General features: G+C 36.8%; 1 protein-coding gene across 5 annotated transcripts in view; it reads right to left on the bottom strand.

Moving 5' to 3' along the window:
• COL4A5 (collagen type IV alpha 5 chain) overlaps nucleotides 1-22,076 on the bottom strand; it is a 373,394-nt gene that overhangs the window by 113,510 nt on the left and 237,808 nt on the right. For all 5 annotated transcript variants that reach the window (XM_074323261.1, XM_074323263.1, XM_074323262.1 and 2 more), the window contains 3 exons: nucleotides 5,554-5,680; nucleotides 1,964-2,044; nucleotides 1,172-1,270 (listed from right to left, as the gene is read on the bottom strand). In XM_074323261.1, coding sequence (XP_074179362.1) covers nucleotides 1,172-1,270; nucleotides 1,964-2,044; nucleotides 5,554-5,680 — 307 coding nt within the window. The remainder of the gene's footprint in view (nucleotides 1-1,171; nucleotides 1,271-1,963; nucleotides 2,045-5,553; nucleotides 5,681-22,076) is intronic.

The raw sequence follows: 22,076 nt of genomic DNA, 5'->3' as shown, positions 1-22,076 counted from the left end.
ACATGCAGAAGGTTTATTTTTAAGATGGAATTACAATTCTAACATCAGAAAAAATATATACACATATATCCTATTTGTGATGAGTATTAAATATACCTTTACTTATATCATATGAATATATATACATATATGTGTATATATGTGTGTATGTGTATAAATGTGTCTACACATACACATACACACACACACACACACAAATGTATACATACAGAGGTGCCAAAAAATTTATACACACTTTAAGAAGGAAAAAACTGTATTAAAATTGTAATACTCAATATACACCGATAACAAAAGATGAATGCGTACAAGTCACGTTTGACTTCTGCAATTACAAGAGGTGCTCAAAGTTACCATCAGCGTCCAGACACTTCTGATTACAGTGAACTACTGCTTGAGCCACGTTGACTATAGTCCACTTGTATCGTTGTGCATGCCATTTCAATTTCTTCACACAGTACCATGCATCTCAAACCTATCACAAATGCGTGTAACTATTAGGTGGTTTGGAGGTTCTATTGCATACTCATGCCTCCATTCTCGTAGTACTTCCACACCGTTCTTGAATTTCAAATATCACTTCAAAATGGTCTTGCACTCCTGGAATGACAACTGTGCCTCCGTTTTTTTTTTGGCTGTCCTGCCTGTCGTATGGTGACACTAGCATTCATATGATTAATGCCATTTTTTGAATGAACGTCATACTACACATTGCTACCAAAATTCAATTGAACTTCGAAAAGTAATACATAGATAACATTGATTAAAATATGTACACATTTTTTGGCACCCGTGGTGAGTGTGTGTGTGTTTGTGTGTATATGTATATATATATATATATATATATATATATATATATATATATATATATATATATGGCATAATCAAAGTCATCCAGAGAACTTGATAAAAGTTGGGTAGCTTCTTGACATGAAAAATTGGGCAAGAAAGGATACGGAGTTTTTCTTAAGAGGGAAGCAACTCGATTGATAAACGTGAGGTAATATTCTCCGGACAGAGTGGAAGATTTTAATTAGGAAGGGAAAAGTGTGTGGTAGCTTAGAGGGTAAGAAAGGAGACATAATTTCATTGTGGGTGAAAAAGAGCAAAAGTTAAAGCAGGCAAGGAGGAAACTAGAAAATAAAAAAAAAACAATGAAAAAAAAATAAAGCACCTGGTTCACCCTTCTGTCCAGCAGGTCCAGGAATACCATCTTGACCTGGTTTGCCTTTTTCACCTGGAGGTCCCGGTGGCCCAGGACGACCTCCACCACCTAAAGAATGGAGTAAGCAGGTTACACCTATCTTCCCAATTTCTGTTTTCTTCCACATTCTCCATTCTTTCCATACTAGCTTCAAATAGTTCTATCCAAATGACAAAAAGTACCTCTAAGACACCCCTTTAAATTATGAAATATTATGAAAAAAGCATAAAAGAAATAAAGGGTAATGTTAATAAGGAACAGCCTCACCATTCACTCATTATCAAAAAAGTTTCAGTTTCTGATTTCAGTCTAGCTTTAGAATATCCAGCATTAGAAAGCTAGAATATTTAGCTTTAGAAAGTAAGGTGTGGAGGTGGGATGGAGTGCATTATAGGCCTCATATGGGGCCAAGAGAAGTGATTTACTTTAGAATCAGTAAACAAATAAAGTGCTATGCCTTGCCATTCTAATAAAACAAAAAGCACCACCAAAAAAACAGACTTTGTATCTACTATTGTAGGATACTTGAAATAACTCTCCTTTGAAAAAGTAAGCCTCGAAAATAAGGTCTCATAATAATAATAATTTTAATTAACTTTTAGTGAATTGTTCATTTTGTACCTAACAAGCAGTGCTAAGTGAATGATCACCCTGTTTCCTTGTCTTGAAAATGTTCATAGCTCCCTGAAATGATTTGACTTTCCCAAAATGAACACTTGGCTTGGTTTTACAGAACAGCAAACTCTTATTTTTCATGCTTACCTATAGGACCTGGTTCTCCTGGAAGTCCAGGGTTCCCAGGAGGACCATTAATACCTTTTGGTCCAGGAAGGCCTGGAGTTCCTAGAGTAAAGAGCTCAATTTAATAAAGAAAAACAGCATTGCTTTAGAAGCTAAAACTCAAATTTACAATTTATAGTGTTTGCATAGAAACAGTGAAGAATGGAAAGAAAACCCAAAAAGAAGCCGGTATTTGCTGGATATTTTAAGAATAATTTTAAGTTCTAAATGTACTTATCCACAGACTGTCATTACTATATATTCATAAAAATAATTACCACCATATTACATTAGCAGAATTGGTAGGATTCCATTGTATGGATACACCAAAAAATTTTAACCCATTCATCTATTGTTGGACATTTGGTAAAGTTTTGGCTATTATGAATATCTATTCTATTTATGGAAACTTGGTCTACTTCTAGTTTTGGGCTATTATGAATATTTATGCATCACTATTTTTGTGGACATATGTCTTAATTTATCTTAGATATATACCCAGATAGGACTGGAACAGCTGAGTCAGAAAGTAGGTCATGTGTGCTGCATTTTATAAAACCAAACCAAACAAAACCAAAAACAAAACAAAACCTGCCAAAGCATTTCATAGTCACAACGTTTGGGAATTCCAGTTGATCCAGATATTTGGATAACATATGGTGTTATCACTTGTTTTAATAATAGCCATTCTGATAGGTATGTAGTGCTAATTTATTGTGATTTTATTTTGCCTTAATCTGATGGCTAATGATATTGATCAACTTTCCATGTTCTTAGTAGCCATCCATATGTCTTCTTTTATGAGACGTCTATTTAAAGTTTTCCCCATTTAAAAATAGTGGACTGTATATTCTGTTATTTCTGAGTTGTAGAAATTCTTTGTATATCCCAGAAATCAGTCATTTGTCAGACATATGTTTTGCAAGTATTTTCTCTTAGTCTGTGGCTTCCCTATTCATTTTCTTAATTGTGTCTTTTGATGAACAGAAGAACGTGGGTTATTTCAAAGAAAAAACAACAGTGGATATCTGTAATAGAAAAAACAAACCTTGACCCCTACTTTATACCATAAAAATAACCTTGAGAAGGTAAATATTTCTTGAATAGAACACAAAGAACACTAACCATGAAAGAAGATTGATAAATTGGACTTTATTAAAATTAACAACTTTTGTTCATCACACAACACCATTAAGAGTGTGAAAGGCAGATCTGAGACAGGAAGAACATATTTGAAATATATTTATCTGACAAAGAACTCATATCCAGAATATGCGAAGAACTGCTCTGAATCAATAAGAAAAAAGGAAAACAACTCAATAAAACATGAGCAAAAACACTTGGAGCAGGCACTTCACAAAGGTGCTATACAAATAGGCAATTAAGTATATGAAAAGGTTTTCAATATTGTCATTCATTAGGAAGATATAAATGAAAACTTCAATGAGATACCTCTATATACCCAACGGAATAGCTACAATTAAAAAGACCAACAATACCAAGTCAGGTGACTATATGGGCAACTGGATATTTCACAATGCAAAGTACTAACCACTATACGATCATGGCAAGCCACCAGGAGACATCGATGGGCATTTCATACATTGTAGGTGGGGCTGTAATTTATAAAACTACTTTGGAAAACTGACACTATCTACTAAAGCTAAATGAACCCTAACCCTATGATTCAGTAATTCTACTAAGTTTTTGTCTACGAAAAATGAATATATGTGTCCAACAAGACATGTCAAAGAATGTTAGTAGCATATTTTTTTCTTAATAGTATGTGGGGGAGGAAGAAATTATCCTCTACCCTTCTAGGTTCTTTCAACTGGTCTAATAATCTGTCTCAATGTGAGACAGATTAAAAAGAGAAAACAACCAAACTTAATTTCATACACACAGGAACTCCACATACATCAGAGTCAGAAACCCCATATACATGAAAAATTCAGAGACAGAGAGGTAAAACGAGGTATATATGACCTCCTGAGCTAAGGAGTGAAGTAAGGCACCTGAGGCTTTAGAGGGGAGGGCGGTAATTTGCAGCATGATAAGAACAACAGCTGTTCAGTAATTAGATGTTTGCCCTGCTATATAGATAGGTCATAAAAAGTTATTTCTGGTCATAATTCTTATTGCAGGCAAGGCTCCCAATTTAAATTATTTAAGAGAGAAGTAAAAGGGTCTCTTGAGCTTGCTGGGTCTCAATTGCCTTCAGCTCAAAATACTGCAAAAGTGGCACATAATGGGGAGGTCTGCTCTGAACCCCATCAAGTCCCAAACTGGAAACAATCCAAAAGTCCATCAATAGTAGAATTGGGTAATTGATTATGGTGTATTCCTTCAATGGAATATTACAGAGCATTGATTAAAAAACAAAATAAAGACACATGCAACAAGATACACGAATCTTACAGATGTAAATGATGAATGAAAGAAGCCAGATGCAGGGATTGATACTGTATGATTCCATTTATATGACTTTCAAAAACAGGTAGATTAAATGATAATGATAGAAGTCACAGGAGTGGTTACCTGGGGGTGGGGTTCACTGTGAAAAAGAATGGGTAAACTTTATGGTGTAAAGGAACTATTTCATATCTTGATATGTATGGTGGGTACATGGCTATGTACATGAGTAAAAACTCATCTATAGTCTTGTACACGTTACTGAGTTTATGTTATACTTCAATAAAAAGATTAGGGAAAAGATAAGTAAAGGCCCACTTCATCCATGCCACTGTGCAATGCAAATTAAACAAAAAATTAAATACAAGTATAAACAGAAGAGGTACTGTAACAATCTAATTGAAGCTCTCTACTTGACTATAATTCTAAGTTCCTTTGCTTACATGACTCAGTCCTTGTCATTTCAGTGAAGGGTATGATTGTTCATCCTATCAACAGCCACCCACCGTGTGTCTGAGTACAACTTTCTAAGAGAATCAGCAGCAGGCTAATGCTTGGCAGTGTACATTACCACAGTGTTCACTGCTCTGCTCATGAGGATCCTGACTTCTCCAACAAAAGACTAGTTTTCAACATCACCTACTAAATACTTCCTTCTTCATTAGTGCTTATGCTTATCTAGGCAAATAAGATCATCTGTTTGTGACTCAAGTGTTTCTGCATTATAGTAAAAGCTTTTGAAACTAATGCCTTTTACATCCCAGTTTTTTTTTTTTTAAAAGTCTTGGGCTAGGAATATATATATATATATATATATATATATATATATATATATTTTTTTTTTTTTTTTGTCAGAAACTTTATAAATCAAAATAGTAAGGCCTCTTAATTGACTTGTGGCTAGCAGTCAAAGATGGGAAAATGCTCCATCAAACAGTCTCACTGCCCACAGGATACTGTCTTGTTGAGTTCGTAATAGTCTCATTTTATACAGAATGAAATTTGGGCAAAGAAAAGTTAAAGAACTAGTTGAAAATTGTGTTGCTAGTCAGTACCTGATTGGGAAATAGAATAAAATGCCAAATAAGAAGTTGCTCTGTGATATGGGTTAGAGCACATAAGGAAGGAAAGAAGGAAGCATTTGAGAAAAGCAATATTACCAGGGAATCCAGGAAGGCCTGGTTGTCCTTTTGCTCCAGGGGTTCCTGGTAATCCGGGCAAACCAGTATCTCCAACAGAACCTTTCATACCAGGGTTCCCTGGGTATCCAGGCAGACCAGGTTCACCCTAAAATAATGAATAAAAAGATAAAACTGAAGTCGCTACATTACTTAGATTGTATAACAATATACCATTATTTACAGAGATTTTACTATATGTCAGGCACTCTGCTGAGCACTTTACATGAATTGCTTCATTTAATCATCACAACAGCCCTTGACTTAGGCTTTATCATTTCCATTTATAAATAAGAAAACTGAATCTTGGAGAACTCAAGTGCCTAAGGTCTTTAGTAAGTGGCAGAATTGGGATTTGTACCAAGGTCTGTCACACTCCAGGGCTCATGCTATTCCGATGATATGTAGATGCATTATTCTCATTAATCTTTAATAACACTATAAGAAAGATACTATTATTATCCCCATTTTACAGTGATTCAGCTAGTAAGTGGTGGAATCTGGATTTGGATCCAAACAGTCTGATTTCAGAACCTGTGATCATCATCCCAAGTATGCCACAATAAAATTCACTGCTTACAATAAGCATGTCAAACAATAACTTCAGTAGGTTCTACTGCAGAAAGCTAATTTCATCTTAACATAAAGAAATCTATCAATTCTTCAGTGGAAATCTCAAATCCCATTTCCTCCATGAAGCCTTCCAGGACAGACAGCTTACCCTAAGAATTTAGTTTAAGTTCTTATTCTGTCATGTCTACAATGGCTTCAAATATGCATGTCTTGACTCTTCAACTACATTGAAAGTTTCTTTGGGGTCAGAGACAATTCATATACAACCATTTTTGTACAATGAACATCTGCATTGTTTTCTTTTAATAGAGCCTTATAAAGATTCACACCCACTTTCACAATTAAAACAATTTTTTCCCAATAACAAGAATATATGTCATAACTTTATATCTACCACAGTGTTCACTGCTCTGCTCATGAGGATCCTGACTTCTCCAACAAAGTACTAGTGTTCAACATCACCTACTGAATACCTTTCTTCATTTAGTGTTTAGGTTTGTCTAGGCAAGTAAGATCATTTGTTTGTGACTCAAGTGTTTCTGAATTATAGTAAAAGCTTTTGAAATGAATGCCTTTTACATTCCAGTTAAAAAAAAAATAAGGGTCTTGGGCTATATATATGTATATATATATATATATATATATATATATGTATATATATATATATATGTATATATATGTGTATATATGTATATATACATATATATTTTTTTTTCTCTGAACCTTCATAAATAAAACATCTAGTACATTTTTATACACATAATAGATATACAATTAAATTTTGGATTGAATTGGTTCCATCTTAGGTATTAACACAGAAAAGCTTTGAATAAAATATGATTCTTCTTGCTATTCATGAACAAATGACATTTATTTGCCAAAATAAAAGACAAGAAGAAAATTCAGATATTTTGATAATGGTAAATCTGAAATACAGTAGAAAAACGCCTGATTATTTATGATAAAGTATGTTAAATTCTACAAATAACCTCAATCTATAATTTCAACCAGCATTTTTTCTCTAACGCAGTTCTTCTCACTTCCCAATAGCCCGAATCCTTCAAACCAAGTAAACTGTGAAAAGAAAGTAAACATTTTGCTAGGGATTCTGAAAAGGATTAAAATTTGCTAGTACAACTTTTATCTAAGCTTTTATTTTTCATATCCACTTGCAGAGAAAACAGAGCTTCAAAAAAAGGTAAGCAAGAAGAGATAACAGAAGACAGTACTCAGAAAATCAACAAACTGGAGAGGAATCCTATAAATCACTCTGAGTAAGGAAAATTGTAGCATATTTACACTTCCGTAAAAGCTAGACATGGTTGAATATACTGAAACCACAAATATCTACATTAGTTCCAATGTCAGGATTGGACATATTTTTTAAAAAATTTAGATATAACTGACTTTTATTGTTATATTAGTTTCAGGGGTACAACATAATAATTTATTTGTATATATTTGTGAAATGATCACCACAATAAATCTAGTTAACATCCATTACCTTAAAAATTACAAAACTTTTTGTTCTTGTGACAAAAACTTTTGAGATTTACTCTCTGATCAAGTTTCAATACACAAAATAATATTATTAAATATAGTCACCATCCTGTATATTGCATCCCATGACTTATTCATTTTATAGATGGAAGTCTGTGCTTTTTAATCCCCTTCATACATTTTGCCCATACCCCCATTGTAATCCCTCTTTTGGCAACCACCAATCTGTTCTCTATATCAACGAGTTTTGTTTGTTTTTATCTTTTTTAATTTATTCTTTTTAAATTCCATGTTTAAGTGAGATCATATGGTATTTGCCTTTCTCTGTCTGACTTACTTCACTTAGCATAATGCCCTCAAGGCCCATCAATGTTGTTGCAAATGGCAAGATTTCATTCTTTTTATGGATGAATAATATTCCACTGTGTGGTGTGTACCACATTTTCAAAAATCCATTCATTTAATGATGGACATTTACTTTGCTTCCATATCTTGTGGACTGTAAATAATGCTGCAGTGAACCTGGGAGTGCGTATATCTTTTCAAGTTAGTATTTTCGTTTTCATTGAATAAATACACAGAAGTGGGATTGCTGAATCTTACGGTAATTCTATTTTTAATTTTGTGAGGAACCTCCATACTGTTTTCCATTGAATTAGCAGATATTTGGTCCTGTCCAAAATGTCCACAGAGGTGCTTGGTCCACGCTAAATGCTACTTGATAGTTGGTCCTATCCAAAATATCTGCACCTAGAAAATGTCCCTGGGATCAAATAGCCCACGTTTATTTCTACTTTTGGGTTTACAGGATTAATACAGAAAAATACTATCATGTTTTATTGGTCCAAAAATTGAGTTGTGGTGCATTTCCAATAATAACCCTTCTTGCCTTAGTAGCCTAGCTAATAATGGCACATGGGATTAGATAGATGGGTCTGGGTTCAAATCTTGCTGAAGAGAGAGATTTATATTAACTATGGACCAAATGTCTCCATGGATGTTTTTGGACAGAACCAAATTTCAGTGAGAAATTTCTTTATCTTGCCTAATTGCTTTGGCTAGGACTTTGAGCACTATGTTTAATAGGAATGACTACAATGTGCATCCTTGTTTTGTTCCTGATCTTGGGAGGAAAAGCTTTCAGTCTTTTGCCATTGAGTATGATATTAGCTGTACGTTTTTCATATATGGCTTTATTATGTTCAGGTAGTCTCCTTCTGTTACTAGTTTGTTGAGTTGTTTTTTCTTTCTTTTTAAAAAAAAATCATGAAAGGGTGTTGAATTTTGTCAAATGATTTTTCTGTTTCTATTGTGATGATCATATGGGTTTTTCCTTTCATTCTATTAATGTGATATATTACATTAATGATTTTTGTATGTTGAACCGTCCTTGCATTCTAGGAATAAATCTCACTTGATCATGGTGTTCAATCCTGTTAATATGCTGTTGGTATACTAGTATTTTGTTGAAAAAATTTAAATCAATATATACAAGGGATATTGGTCTGTCATTTTCTTATAGTATCTTTCTTGGCTTTGGTATCAGGGTAATGCTGGCATCATAGAATAAATTTGGAAGTGTTCCCTTCTCTTCAATTTTTTGGGAGAGCTTAGCCTAACAGATGGTCTCTTCTGGGGAATGTTCCATGTTCTCTAAAAAAATGTATACTCGGCTGTTGTAGGATGGAATGCTTTGTGTATGTCCGTTAGGTCCAATTAACATTGCCCATTTAAAAAATTGGTTTGTTTGCTTTTTTATTGAATTATAAGAATTCTTTATATATTCTGAATACCAATCTCTGATACACGATTTGAAAATATTTTCTCTCTTTCTGTTGGTAATCTTTTTACTGATGTTGCCACTTCCAACACAAAATTTAAAAAATGAATATAGTCCAATTTATATTTTCCTTTGGCTGTTTGTGCTTTTTGGTGTCATATCTGAGAAATAATTAACCTAACCTAAGGTCATGAAGCTTTAGTTATCCTTTCTTCTAAGATTTTAATAGTTTTAGCTCTCATATTTAGGTCAATTATCCAATTTGAGTTAATTTTTGTGTATGATATGAGGTAGGCAGTGGAAATTCATTCATTTGCATATAGATACCCTCTTGTTCCAGAATTGTTTGTGTAAAAGATTTTTCTTTCCCCTTCCAATTGTCATAGCACCTTTGTTGAAAATCAACTAACCAAAAATGTATGCACTTATTTCTGGACTCTGATCTGTACTATTGATCCCTATGTCTATCTTATACCAGTATTACACAGTCTGGATTATTGTAGTTTTATAGTAAGTTTTGAAACCTAGAAGGGCAAATCCTCTGAAATCATTCTTTTATTTTCAATATTGTTTTGACTATTCTGAGTCTCATGTATTTCCATATGAATTTTAGGATCTGCTTGTGAATTTCAGAGAAAAGGCAATCTGGGATTATGATAGGGATTGCTTTGAATCTATAGTATGCTTAGATTTTAAGAAAGATTAATGGAGGTTAAGAACATTATGTCAGGTTAAAAGAATGTTAGAGATTCATATAATTCCACAGTCACTAAATTTAAGAGTTGTAGAAATATGAGATACCATCTAGTCCAGCCCTCTTATTTCAGAGATAAATACAATGTATAGAGTGCTTTATAATTTACAAAGTGCTTTTTAATCTAATCAAAGCCTCACAATAACTCTGTGGAATAGGTAGAATAATTATTATTTTTTCTATATTACTGACAAAGTAATGAAAATACAAAAGAACTAAGTGACTTAAACGGTCATGTAGACAGACTCAGAACTCCAACTTCTGCCTACCGATTCCCTGTCCAAAGTTTTCACTGTACTATAATAATTATGCTTTTCGACTAACAAAAACACTCTCATATAAACTGTGACATTTGTAAAATAAAGTATTCATCTGACCTTTTACCACTATCCTATTTCATAACAACTCACTAATTTATAAATTTTTTTCTTATGCTTGACATCCGGCAATCCTACTGTTATATATCCTGAAACTTTTATTCTACTCTTCCTTTATAATAACTTCTCTCATATAACTTCTTGCTTTGCACAGTAGTATGGGAATATAAAAATGAAAATGCAAGCTGAAGACATATAAAGATATTAATAAGCATGGAAAAATATGATTGTTCCATGACCTTTAAAAGGTTACCTAAGTACATTAAAATCCCTTTTCATGTAAGCTATAAATGTATAGAAAAAAAGTCATATGTTGTTGATAAGATCATCTTTACTAACTTCCTTGGTTGTGCTCCTAAAGTGTCTCAAATGATGGCAGTGTCCACATTTCTCTCGTTGGCTACTTCACCTATAACTGCACTTATATTAGATTTCAACTAACTTCCAGTGTTATCACATTTTGCTGTTTTGCTACACATTCATCTTTGTTGGTCAATTTCCCCTTTGATTATCCTTTTTTGTTAAACCACACTGGTTTATTAATGAGAGACAAAGCAGTAACAGAACTACATACTATGCTGTCTGTGCATGAAGGGAATAACAGATTCACAGTGACTATCACTGAAAGAATATGAAAGAAGTGAAATGACTGTTCGCTGATCATGATGCACAGCTATTATTTACATAGTGACTTATGGATTGAATAGCTAATACACCATGGTAACTTAAATTCGAACCACGTTGTTGAGGGCTGACGTTATTTAACTAAAGTGTGGTAACCAATTTGTGCATGTCAGAACTATGCAAAGCAATGACTGCCTGTGCCTAGTATAACTGAACTGTAAAATCTTACTTTCTCAATGTGTCACCACTGTAAGATAAAATACCATCTGAAAGAAACAACAATGTACTTAAAATACATGATTTCCTAGTGTTATCAGTTCTGCAAGTATCTAAATTTAATGTAGAATTTGCTTACTGAAATATACTTGTAGGCTGCATAGAAAATCTAAAAGGTAGCCTCTTGCCTGAAGAGTTGAATATACTGAGGATGTGTATCCATTGAAACATTTTCTGTCGTTTTCATTATAATTTCAGAGATGAGTTGTTATGGTAATTTTGGTTCCATTATATAAATGTTATCATTCACTCGGTCCAGAAAAAAATACATATGAACAAACTTAGAAATGTTTTTAAATGAGATTTCAAATCAATGAGTAAAGAATGGAGTTTGTAACAAACAGAGTTGGGTGAATTGGACATCTATTTGGAAAAAAAACACCCCAAAACAAACATAAACATAAAGTTAGTTCCTCATCTCAAACAACATAGAGAAAAAGTCAAAGATGCAAATTAAAGCTGCAAATATAAAGAAGAAAATCATGAAAATAGTGGAAGAAAATATATAGGTCTATTTTTATAATCTTAGGATATAGACACCCTTATTACAATCAGAAAACTATTCTCCTGATCTTACCCACCAAATCTGCTTCTCTCAAAATATTTCCTATCTCAGTACGTAGTAACTCCATTCTTCCAGTTCCTCAAGATAAAAATTTTAGAGTCATCTTTGATATCTCTCTTTCTCTCATATTGTATAAACAAATCTTGCTGGCTTGACCTGAAAATATATTCAGATTCTGACCATTCCTTATCACTTTCACTGCCACCACTCTGATCCAAGCCATCAACATTTCTGGTCTGTATTATTTAAATAGTGCCATAACTGGTCTCACTGTTTCCATCCATATTCCTTTATGATCTATTTCCAAAACAGGAGCTGTAATTTTTTTTTAAGTATAATTATGTTACTTTTTCAACTCCCTCCCCATTTCACTCAGTAGTAAAAGCCTTTACTATGATCTACAAGGCTCTAGATAATTTATCCCCCATTACCAACCTGATCTCATCTCCTACCTAGCTTCACCTCACTCACTCTGCTTAATCCATGCTAGCTTCATTTATTTTCGTCAAACATGTCAGGAGTACTTCCACCTCAGAGCCTTTGAATGAGGCACTCCCTCACTGTATGAAGTCACTTGATCAATTGCTATCAGAGGAGCTTTCCATTGCTACCATATTTCAAAATGTAACAATTCTCAGAAAGTCCTATCCCCAAGCCTCGCTTTACTTTTGCCATACCTTCTAACATACTATAAACTTATTTATTTTGTTTAGTTTGTTTATTGACTAGATGTAAGCTTCATGCAGGCATTGAGCTTGTTTCATTCATGCTCTATCTCCAGCACCTAAAACAGTACCTGGCACATTGTACATATTCAATAGACATTTTTTGAAGAAATGAGTACAAAATTCACCTATGTAAAAATTTTAAACTTCTACATGATAAAATGCACTGTGAACCATGTTGTAAGACAAACAACTGACTGGGAGAAAATATTTGCAATACATATGATAATGGATGCATCTTCACTACGTATAAAGTACTTCTACAAATCAGTAGTAAATACATAACCAAATCCCTTCTTAAGAAATGAGGCAGAGTATGAACAATTTTCGAAGATATAAACATAAGAAATCTCACTTGTAATCAGGAAAATTCAAATTTAAACAATGATACACTACTTCTCACCCATTAGTTTGACAAAATTAGAAAGACTGATTTAGACCCAGATTTTGTAAAATGAAGAGAAATTAGAAAATTACTTACACTGATCAAGAGAGTATAAAGCAGTAGAGCTATTTAACAGGAAAATTTGTTAGTAACTATCAATATTAAAAAGGCATATATGTGCTGGGTACCAGCAACTTGACTCAGAATTTATTCTATGGTGATATTTGCCAACCAGTCTTAAGATATTTATGTAAGATATGGATAAGAATCTTCAGTGTAACATATGTTGTAATCATGAAAAGACAGAAACAATTTCAATACTCATAAGTTACATAATTTATGGTTAGCCCACACAAAAAGTACTATATAATATTGAAAGAGAATGAGGCACATATTTATAGGCTGATAAGAAAAAGTTAGCTAAGATTTACTAAGTTATAATAGTTAGGTCCAGCGCGCACGCGCGCGCGTGTGTATATATATATATATATGGTATGATTTCATGTCTGTAAATAAAAATATAAAATGCATAAATTTGGAAAATAGCATTGTTTCATGTATTGATGATGGGAAATTTTTTTCTAATTATAATTTAAAATGCTTTGCATTGTAAGATGCACCTCAATATTAGAAATTTTAAATGTAAGAAATTGAGCCCTAAAATTGATGAGATATCTATCATATACACATGCATATATATGTATAAAAAAGCCTTTCCTAGACAAGTACATGAGGAACTACTAAAAGCGGTTACTTTGAGATAGAACTGTAAATTTGGGGTATGTAAATAAGTGAAAATAAGACTTCTCATTTACATTATTCCATACTGGTTGGTTATTTTGAAAATCAAGTTCATTTCTTGTTGCTAATATAAAAACTTAAAAAGACACAAATTTACATGCAGTTATCTTTTGTCCCAGCAATTTCACTTTTAGGAATCCATACAATTTTATAAATAATTGTACATGTGTGCACAGATATGTGTCTGTTCATTATGATATTATTTGCAACAGTGGAATATCATGCAGCCATTAAAAATAATGCAATTGAAAAATTAAAAAATATTGAAATAATAATGTACAATGACAAAGAAAATTGTTTATGATAAATTGATAAAATAAAGATAAAAAGATATGTGATAAAGCAAGACACAGAAGTGTGTATGCTATGATTCTACATAAATACAATGTGTAGAAAAACCAAAATTCTGTGTGTGTGTGTGTGTGTGTGTGTGTGTACGTCTGCATGGATTCAGATTTACACACCAACTATTAATAGTAGACCTCTATGGAAAAGGGAAGTGGAATAAAGAACACATTTTATCATGGAGATTTTCACTCTTACCTTTGATATATCTGTATCACTACTTCTAATAAAAATATGTATTCAACGAGATGGGAAGATATATTGAAGGAAGTTAGACCAGAAGCTAGAGGACCAAATGTCAAGGTTAAAACTGTGAAGATAATGATCTTTGTTTTGGTGGAGGAAATCCAAGATGGTGGTAGGGTAAACACTATGCCTGCTGCATCCCAGGATCACACGAAACTTACAAATAAATTATAGAACAATCAACCTCAAGAATCAACTGAAGACTAGCTGAACAGAACCACTATAACTAAGGATATAAAGAAGAGGCCACATCATGACTGGTAGGAAGGGATGAGACGCAACAGGCTGACCACCAAACCCACAGGTAGTGATTCAACACTGGGAGGGACACTTTGGTGGCATGGGTAACCCCTGGAAGAGGGAGGGGTCCAAGCCCCACACTGGGCTCCCTAGCTCAGGGGTCCTCTGCCGAGAAAAGGAGTTCCCACAATATTTGGCAGTGAAAATCAGCGAGTATTCTTTCCATCCCAGTGAGATGGAAGGTGGCTGGAAACCCACCCACCATCTTAAAAGGTCCTCACACAGACTCAATCACTTCCAAACACTCACCTGGTCTCTAGTGGAGGGGTGGCAACTCGAGAGATGCCAGTAGCATACAGGAAAGACTGAGCTGTCTGGCTTGTAGGCAAGGGCTGGAAGGACACTAGCCATAATCCCCGTGTGGAGCCTGCCTCATGCGTAGCCTACTGGAGGGCACCATCTTTTTTATGTTGAACCATCCCCCAAAGAGCCATATGTGAGACCGCATTATCTGTGCATGTGCACCACCTTGGTGATGCCCTGGGTCCCAGCTCTGAACAGCTAGTGTTGCATCACTGGGGGCACCACTCCACAAGTTGCAGAAGACTTCTGCAGCAGTGGATGGTCTGTGGAGGCCTTGGGAAATTTTGGAGGTGTGCAGTGAGCCACAATCTGTGCCTCAGCCTCTCTTGGGCAGCTCTCGGGGACCTGAGGGCCTGAAGCGAGTGGTGGCTGGCCACAGTATTCTCAGGGCATTTGTGCAAAGTGGTCCTGGGCCTGGAACAACTGCAAGAACCAAAACTGCATTAACTTTATAAAAACCACTGCCACACTCCGTAACTCCCTGGAATGCTGCCCTGCCCACCTGGGGATGCATTGCTAAGGGCACTTTCAGCACCTGGGTGACTGGCCCTGCCCCACAAGAGGTGGAAGCATTTTGCAGCAGTAGATAGACAGTGGCAGCCAGGGAAACTTTTGATGGTGGGCATTGAGCCACAACTTGTTCCACAGCCTCTCTTGTGTGACTGTGAGAGATCTGTGGGTCCGAGGCGAGCACTGACTGGCTGCAGTGTTCTCAGGGCATTTTCTGAAGTGGTCGCAGGCCAGGCACTGCCCCAAAGTGAGTGGAGGCTGGCTGTGGTATTCTCAGAGAGTTTTATGAAGTGGTCAGAGGCCAGGCACTGGCAAAATAACTGAATTTGCCTTAATGTTGTAAAACATACTGGCCATGTCTCATGACACACGGGGACCCTGCTTCACCAAGCTAGTGCTGCATTGCCAGAGCAACTCTCCACACCAGGTCAACCAGCCTGGACTGCATACCTAAGGAGGCTCTTTCAATGGCTGAGCCTTACTGTCAGCCAGTAGGTGGGAACAGGCCTTGGGATTTCTGGGCCTTTTGATAAGCTGTCACAGGCCTAATACTCGTGGCAGTCAGCCTCGGTTCACAGCAAGTCCAATCCCACATGCCAAAAGGTCCAGCACAGGCAGCAACCAAACACATATAGCTGTGTAGCTCCTACCAGGTAACTGCTGGCCAGTCACAGCCAAGACAGAAATTGGCTGCATGGGAGCCCCTCCCAAGAGACACCAGAAACAACACAGTCAGAGGCCAGCATTAGACCACAGCAAAGTACTACCTGGTTAGCCCCACAAGTGGCACACCCAAAAGGTGGTCTCAATAGGCACAAGAGCCCATGGGGGTTGAGCCCTCTGAGGGGTCAGCCCACACACAGCAGCTCATACACTGTGGGCACAGCCAATCTTCACATTCCCTCAGCCTGGGAGTCAATGCCATTGAATAACATGCCGAAAGCAAACAAGGCTCAACTACAACAGTAGAACACACACAACACACTCAAGGGACACTCCTGAAACACCTCACAGGAAATCAGGGCAACTGTGCCATTGGAACACACAGGACACATACCACATACAGCCACCCAGCAAAGACTGAGACATATAGGAGATCTAGTTAATACATAGAAGCAAACATAGAGAGGCAGCCGCAATGAGGAAACAAACAAACATGTCCCAAATAAAAGGACAGGAGAAACCTCCAGGAATAGAACTGAATGAAATGGCAGCAACCAACTTACCAGAGGAAGATTTCAAAACACTAAGTATAAGAATGCTTAAGGAATTTAGTGAGAATTTCAACAAAGAAATAGTAAGCACACAGAAGGACATAGAAGCCATAAAGCACCAGTCAGAAATAAACAATATAATAACTGAAAAGAAGAATATACTAGAAGCAATAAACAGTAGATGAGATGAAGCAGAGGATCGAAACAGCAATTTGAAAGAGAATACGGTAGAAAACACCCAATCAGAACAGCAAAAAGAAAAAAAGAATTAAAAAATATGAGGATAGTCTGAGGGGCCTCTGGAACAACATCAAGTGTAACAACATTCGCATTTACCAAGACAGACCAAAAGTCAGGCCACAAAACAAGTCGCAATACAATTAGAAGACTGAAAACATATCAAGCATCTTCTCTGACCACAATGGTATGAAACTAGAAATCAATTACAGGAAAAAAAAATGAAAAACAGAAACACATGGAGGCTAAATAACACGCTACTAAATAATGAATGGGTCAACAATGAGATCAAGGAAAAAAATCAAAAGATACCTTTACACAAATGAAAATGAAAACACAATGACCCCAAATCTGTGGGACACAATGAAAGTAGTCCTAAGAGGGAAATTCATAGCAATGCAGGCCTACCTAAAGAAACAAGAAAAAATTCAAATAAACAGTAACTTTACACCTAAGGGAACTGGGAGGAAAACAGCAAACAAAGCCTAAAGTGAGTATAAGGAAGGAAATAATAAAGATCAGAGCTGAAATAAAAAAAAAATAGAGGCAAAAAAAATCAATACAAAACATCAACGAACCCAAGACTTGGTTTCCTGAAGAGATTAACAAAATTGATAAACCTTTAGACTCATCAAGAAAAAAAAGAAGGACCCAAATAAACAAAATCAGAAATGAAAGAGGAGAAGTGACAACGGACACCACAGAAATACAAAAAAGTTTTCATGAAATACTATGAGCCAATAAACTGGACAATCAGGAAGAAACAGATAAATTTCTAGAACCATACAGTCCTCCAATGCTACATCAAGAAGAATGAGAAAATCTGAACAGACCGATGAATACTAACAAAATAGAATCAGTAATCAAGAAGCTTCCAACAAAAATAATGGAACAGATGGCTTCACAGGTAAATTTTTCTAAATATTCAAAAGTGAATTAACATCAATCCCCTTCAAACTATTCCAAAAAATCCAAGAGGAGGGAATGCTCCCAATATCCGTTTTACGAGGACATCATTAACCTGATTCCAAAAACAGACACAGACATTACCAAAAAAAGAAAACTATAGGCCAATTTACCAAATAAACATAGATGTAAAAATCTGAAACAAAATATTAGCAAACTGAATTCAGCAATATATTAAAAAGATCATACACCACGATCAAGTGAGATTCGTTCCTAGTATGCAAGTTTGGTACAATAGCCACAAATTAAACAAATTAAACACCACATAAACAAAATGCAAAATAAAAATCATATGGTCATATCAATAGATGCAGAAAAAGCATTTGACAAAATCTAGCATCAATTTATGATAAAAAAAAATCTCAGCAAAGTGGGAATAGAGGGAACATATGTCAACATAACAAAGGACATATACTCATATGACAAATCCACAGCTAATATCACATCCAACTGGGAAAAGCGAAAAGTATTCCACTTAAAATCAGGAACAAGAAAATGAAGCCCATTTTCACGACTTTTTGATCAACACAGTATTGAAAGATCGAGCCACAGCAACCCGATAAGAAATAAAAGGCATCCAAATGGAAAAGAAAGAAATAATACTGTCATTTTTTGCAGATGAGATGATACTATATAGAGAGATGCCAAAGGTTCCACCAAGCATCAATTAGAACTAATAAATGAATTTAGGAAAACATCAGGACACAAAATTAATATTCAGAAATCAGTTGCATTTTTATATACCAGTAATGAACTATTAGGAAGAGAAATTAAGAAAACAATCCCGACTTGGATATCATAAAAATGGCAGTGTGAGATAAGCCCCTTGAAATCTCCCCTCGAATTTACAACAAATTGAATAACTCCATAAAGGACTCCCTGCACAGCAGACAGGCAAGAGGAAGAGGCCCACTACTGAATTCACCTAAAGGTGGGCGAATTGCGCAAGCTGGGAGGAGAGAAGGGAGAAGTACGGAGACCGAACCGCGAGGGAGCAGAAGAGCAGACCTATCTCAGTGCTCCGAGCTCGCTGCATCCTGGAACTACCTCAGCTGCGGGAGAAGGAAGAACTTGGACTGCTAGGGCTCCGTTTGTGGCCCACAGGGCTGAGGGGACAGCATATAACACGGCTGCACCCAACGCTCACGGCAGAGACCTCGGAGAAAAGGCGGCTGAAAACGGTGGTTTAAGCCCTCACTGCCGAGCAGACAATGGAAGCCTTAGGCACTGAGACTAGCCACCCCCTCCCTACCCTCCCAGAGCTTGCCCCGCCACAACTGCCCAGTGCTAGAAGCGGAACAACAGCAGAGTCAGATCAAAAGAACAGAATATTTGCTGTTCTGAGAAATGTGGTCCGCAGACACAGATTCCACAGCCCAACTAGTTCGGCAAAGAGGAGGACGCTGTGGAAGCAGGACTGGCTGTGGCGCTGGTCGCTGCCATTGTTCTGGGCCACCGCTCACAACTCACCCCGCACTTGTACCCACCTAACTGGGTGGATTCCTGCAGGAGTAAACAGAACTGTTGAAACTCAGGGGCTCTGAATCTGGTGCAGGAAGAGCTTTGGAACTTCAAAAGCTCTCCGCATCCCCACAAGGACATTGCGCCCTATGACCCAAGCAAACTGTTAACAGAGGAGAAGCCTGCCTAACAGGGAATCCACCCATTGTGCGAGAAGCCAGACTAGTGCAGAGAAAATATAACACTACAGTGTGAGAAAGAATAAAACTGCAGTCGGAGAGAAAATAAAACATTTTACCAACACCTACTGGAAAACAAAAGAAATACCTCTTCTATCCAAGTGTTGCAAAACCCACTCCTGTAGATGTCTAGGAAGAGAAATAATAAATCATTAATTGCCATGAATAACCAAGGTAACAAGACAGCTCAGAAAGAAAATGAAAATTCTCCAGAAAATTAACTTAAAGACATGGAAACATGGGACTTAAATGACAGAGAATTCAAGGTTGCAGTTCTGAAAAAACTCAACCAGAAGCAAGAAAACACAGAAAGGCAGTTTAATGAACTCAGAAACACAATCAAAGGACAAAACGAATATTTCACCAAAGCGATTGAAATTTGCAAAAAGAACCAAACAGAATTTCTGGAGATTAAGAACTCAGTAAAAGAAATGAAAAATGAAATAGCCAGCTTAGGTAGTAGAGTTCACCAGATGGAGGAAAGAATCAGTGACATCAAAGATAGAAATCTGGAAATGACACAGATGGCAGTAGAAAGAGACCTGCGACTTAAAAGAAATCAGAGAATGCTACAAGAACTTTCTGACTCCATCAGAAAGAACAATATAAGAATAATGGGCATACCAGAAGGAGAAGAAAGAGTGAAGGAAACAGAGAGCATAGTCAAACAAATACTCGAAGAGAATTTCCCAAACTTGTAGAAAAAACTGAATCCTCGAATCCAAGAAGCATACAGAACACCTAATTACCTGAACCCCAACTGGCCTTCTCCAAGGCACATTGTATTGAAGCTGTCAAAAACTAACGGCAAAAAAGAATCCTCAAGGCAGCCAAGGAAAAGAAGACGGTAACCTACAAAGGAAAGCCCATTAGATTAGCATCAGATTTTTCAGCAGACACTCTACAACCAGGAGGGAGTGGAACCAAATATTCAAACTATTGAAAGAGAGAAAGTATGAGCCAAAAATAATATATCCAGCAAAGATTAACTTTAGAGAAGAAGGAGGAACAAAGACCTCTTCAGACATAGAGAAGCTGAGGGAATTTTCTAATACACAACCTGCACTACAAGAAATGCTGAAGGAGGCTATTCAACCAGCATAAATAGGGATGATTTGTGAGAACAAAACATAAAAGGGGGGAGAGTAAAGTCTGAACTGGAATATGGGAATGGAAAAAGTAAGCATGCTGAAGAAAATGGAATACTCGAAATGTGAAACTTTCTTTTACATAAACTTAATGGTAAACACTCCAAAAATATACAGAACTCATCTGGATCAAAATGGCGGCATGTGGTGAGCCTCTGTAAAGCTCCCCTGGAATTTACAACTAATCGAGCAACAATAAATCCACAAAGGACTCCCTGCACAGCAGACAGGCAAGACGAAGAGGCCCACTACTGAATTCACCTAAAGGTGGCGGAATCCGATGAGCAGGGGAGGAGGGAAGGTAGAAGTGCGGAGACTCAGCCGCGTATGCGCAGGATTCAGACCTAGTTCAGTGCTCCCAGCTCCCTACATCCCGGAACTACTGCAGCTGCGGGAGACGGAAGAACTCGGACTGCTAGGGCTCCGCTTATGGCCCACAGGGCTGAGGGGGCAGCATATAACATGGCTGAACCAAACACTTACGGCAGAGACCTCGGAGAAAAGACTAAGGGAAGAAGTGCTGAAAACGGTGGTTTAAGCCATCACTGCCGAGTAGAGACCGGAAGCCTTAGGCACTGAGACTAGCCGGCCCCTCCCTACCCTCCCAGAGCTCGAGGCGCCCCTACCTGCCCGCTGCTAGAAGCAAAACAGTAGCAGTGTCAGATCAAAAGAACAGAATATTTGCTGTTCTGAGAAGTGTGGACCGCAGACACAGATTCACAGCCCAACTAGTTCAGGCAAAGGGAAGGGAGCTGTGGAAGCAGGACCGGATGTGGTGGTGGTCGCCGCCATTGCTCTGGACCACATCTCACAACTCACCCCGCCCCTGGCCCCACCTATCTGGGATCCCTGCAGGAGTAAACAGAACTGCTGAAACATACAGATTATGAATCTGGTGCAGGAAAAGCTTCGGAACTTCAAAAGCTCTCCACATAGCCAAACGGACACTGTGCCCTGTGACCCAGGCGAACCATTAACAGAGGAGAAGACCGTCTCCCAGGGAATCCCCCCATTGTGTGAGAAGCTGGAATAGTGCAGAGAATACATAGCACTACCATGTGAGAGAGAAAAAAAAGGCTGCAGTCAGAGAGAAAATAAAACATTCTACCAACAAGTACTGGAAAACAAAAGAAAGACCTCTTCCTATCAACCTGTTGCAGAAGCCACTCCTGTAGA

This window comes from Rhinolophus sinicus, chromosome X, assembly GCF_036562045.2.
Source record: "Rhinolophus sinicus isolate RSC01 chromosome X, ASM3656204v1, whole genome shotgun sequence".
NCBI classification, from domain to species: Eukaryota; Metazoa; Chordata; class Mammalia; order Chiroptera; family Rhinolophidae; genus Rhinolophus; species Rhinolophus sinicus.
This window is presented reverse-complemented; position numbering and strand designations above follow the sequence as displayed.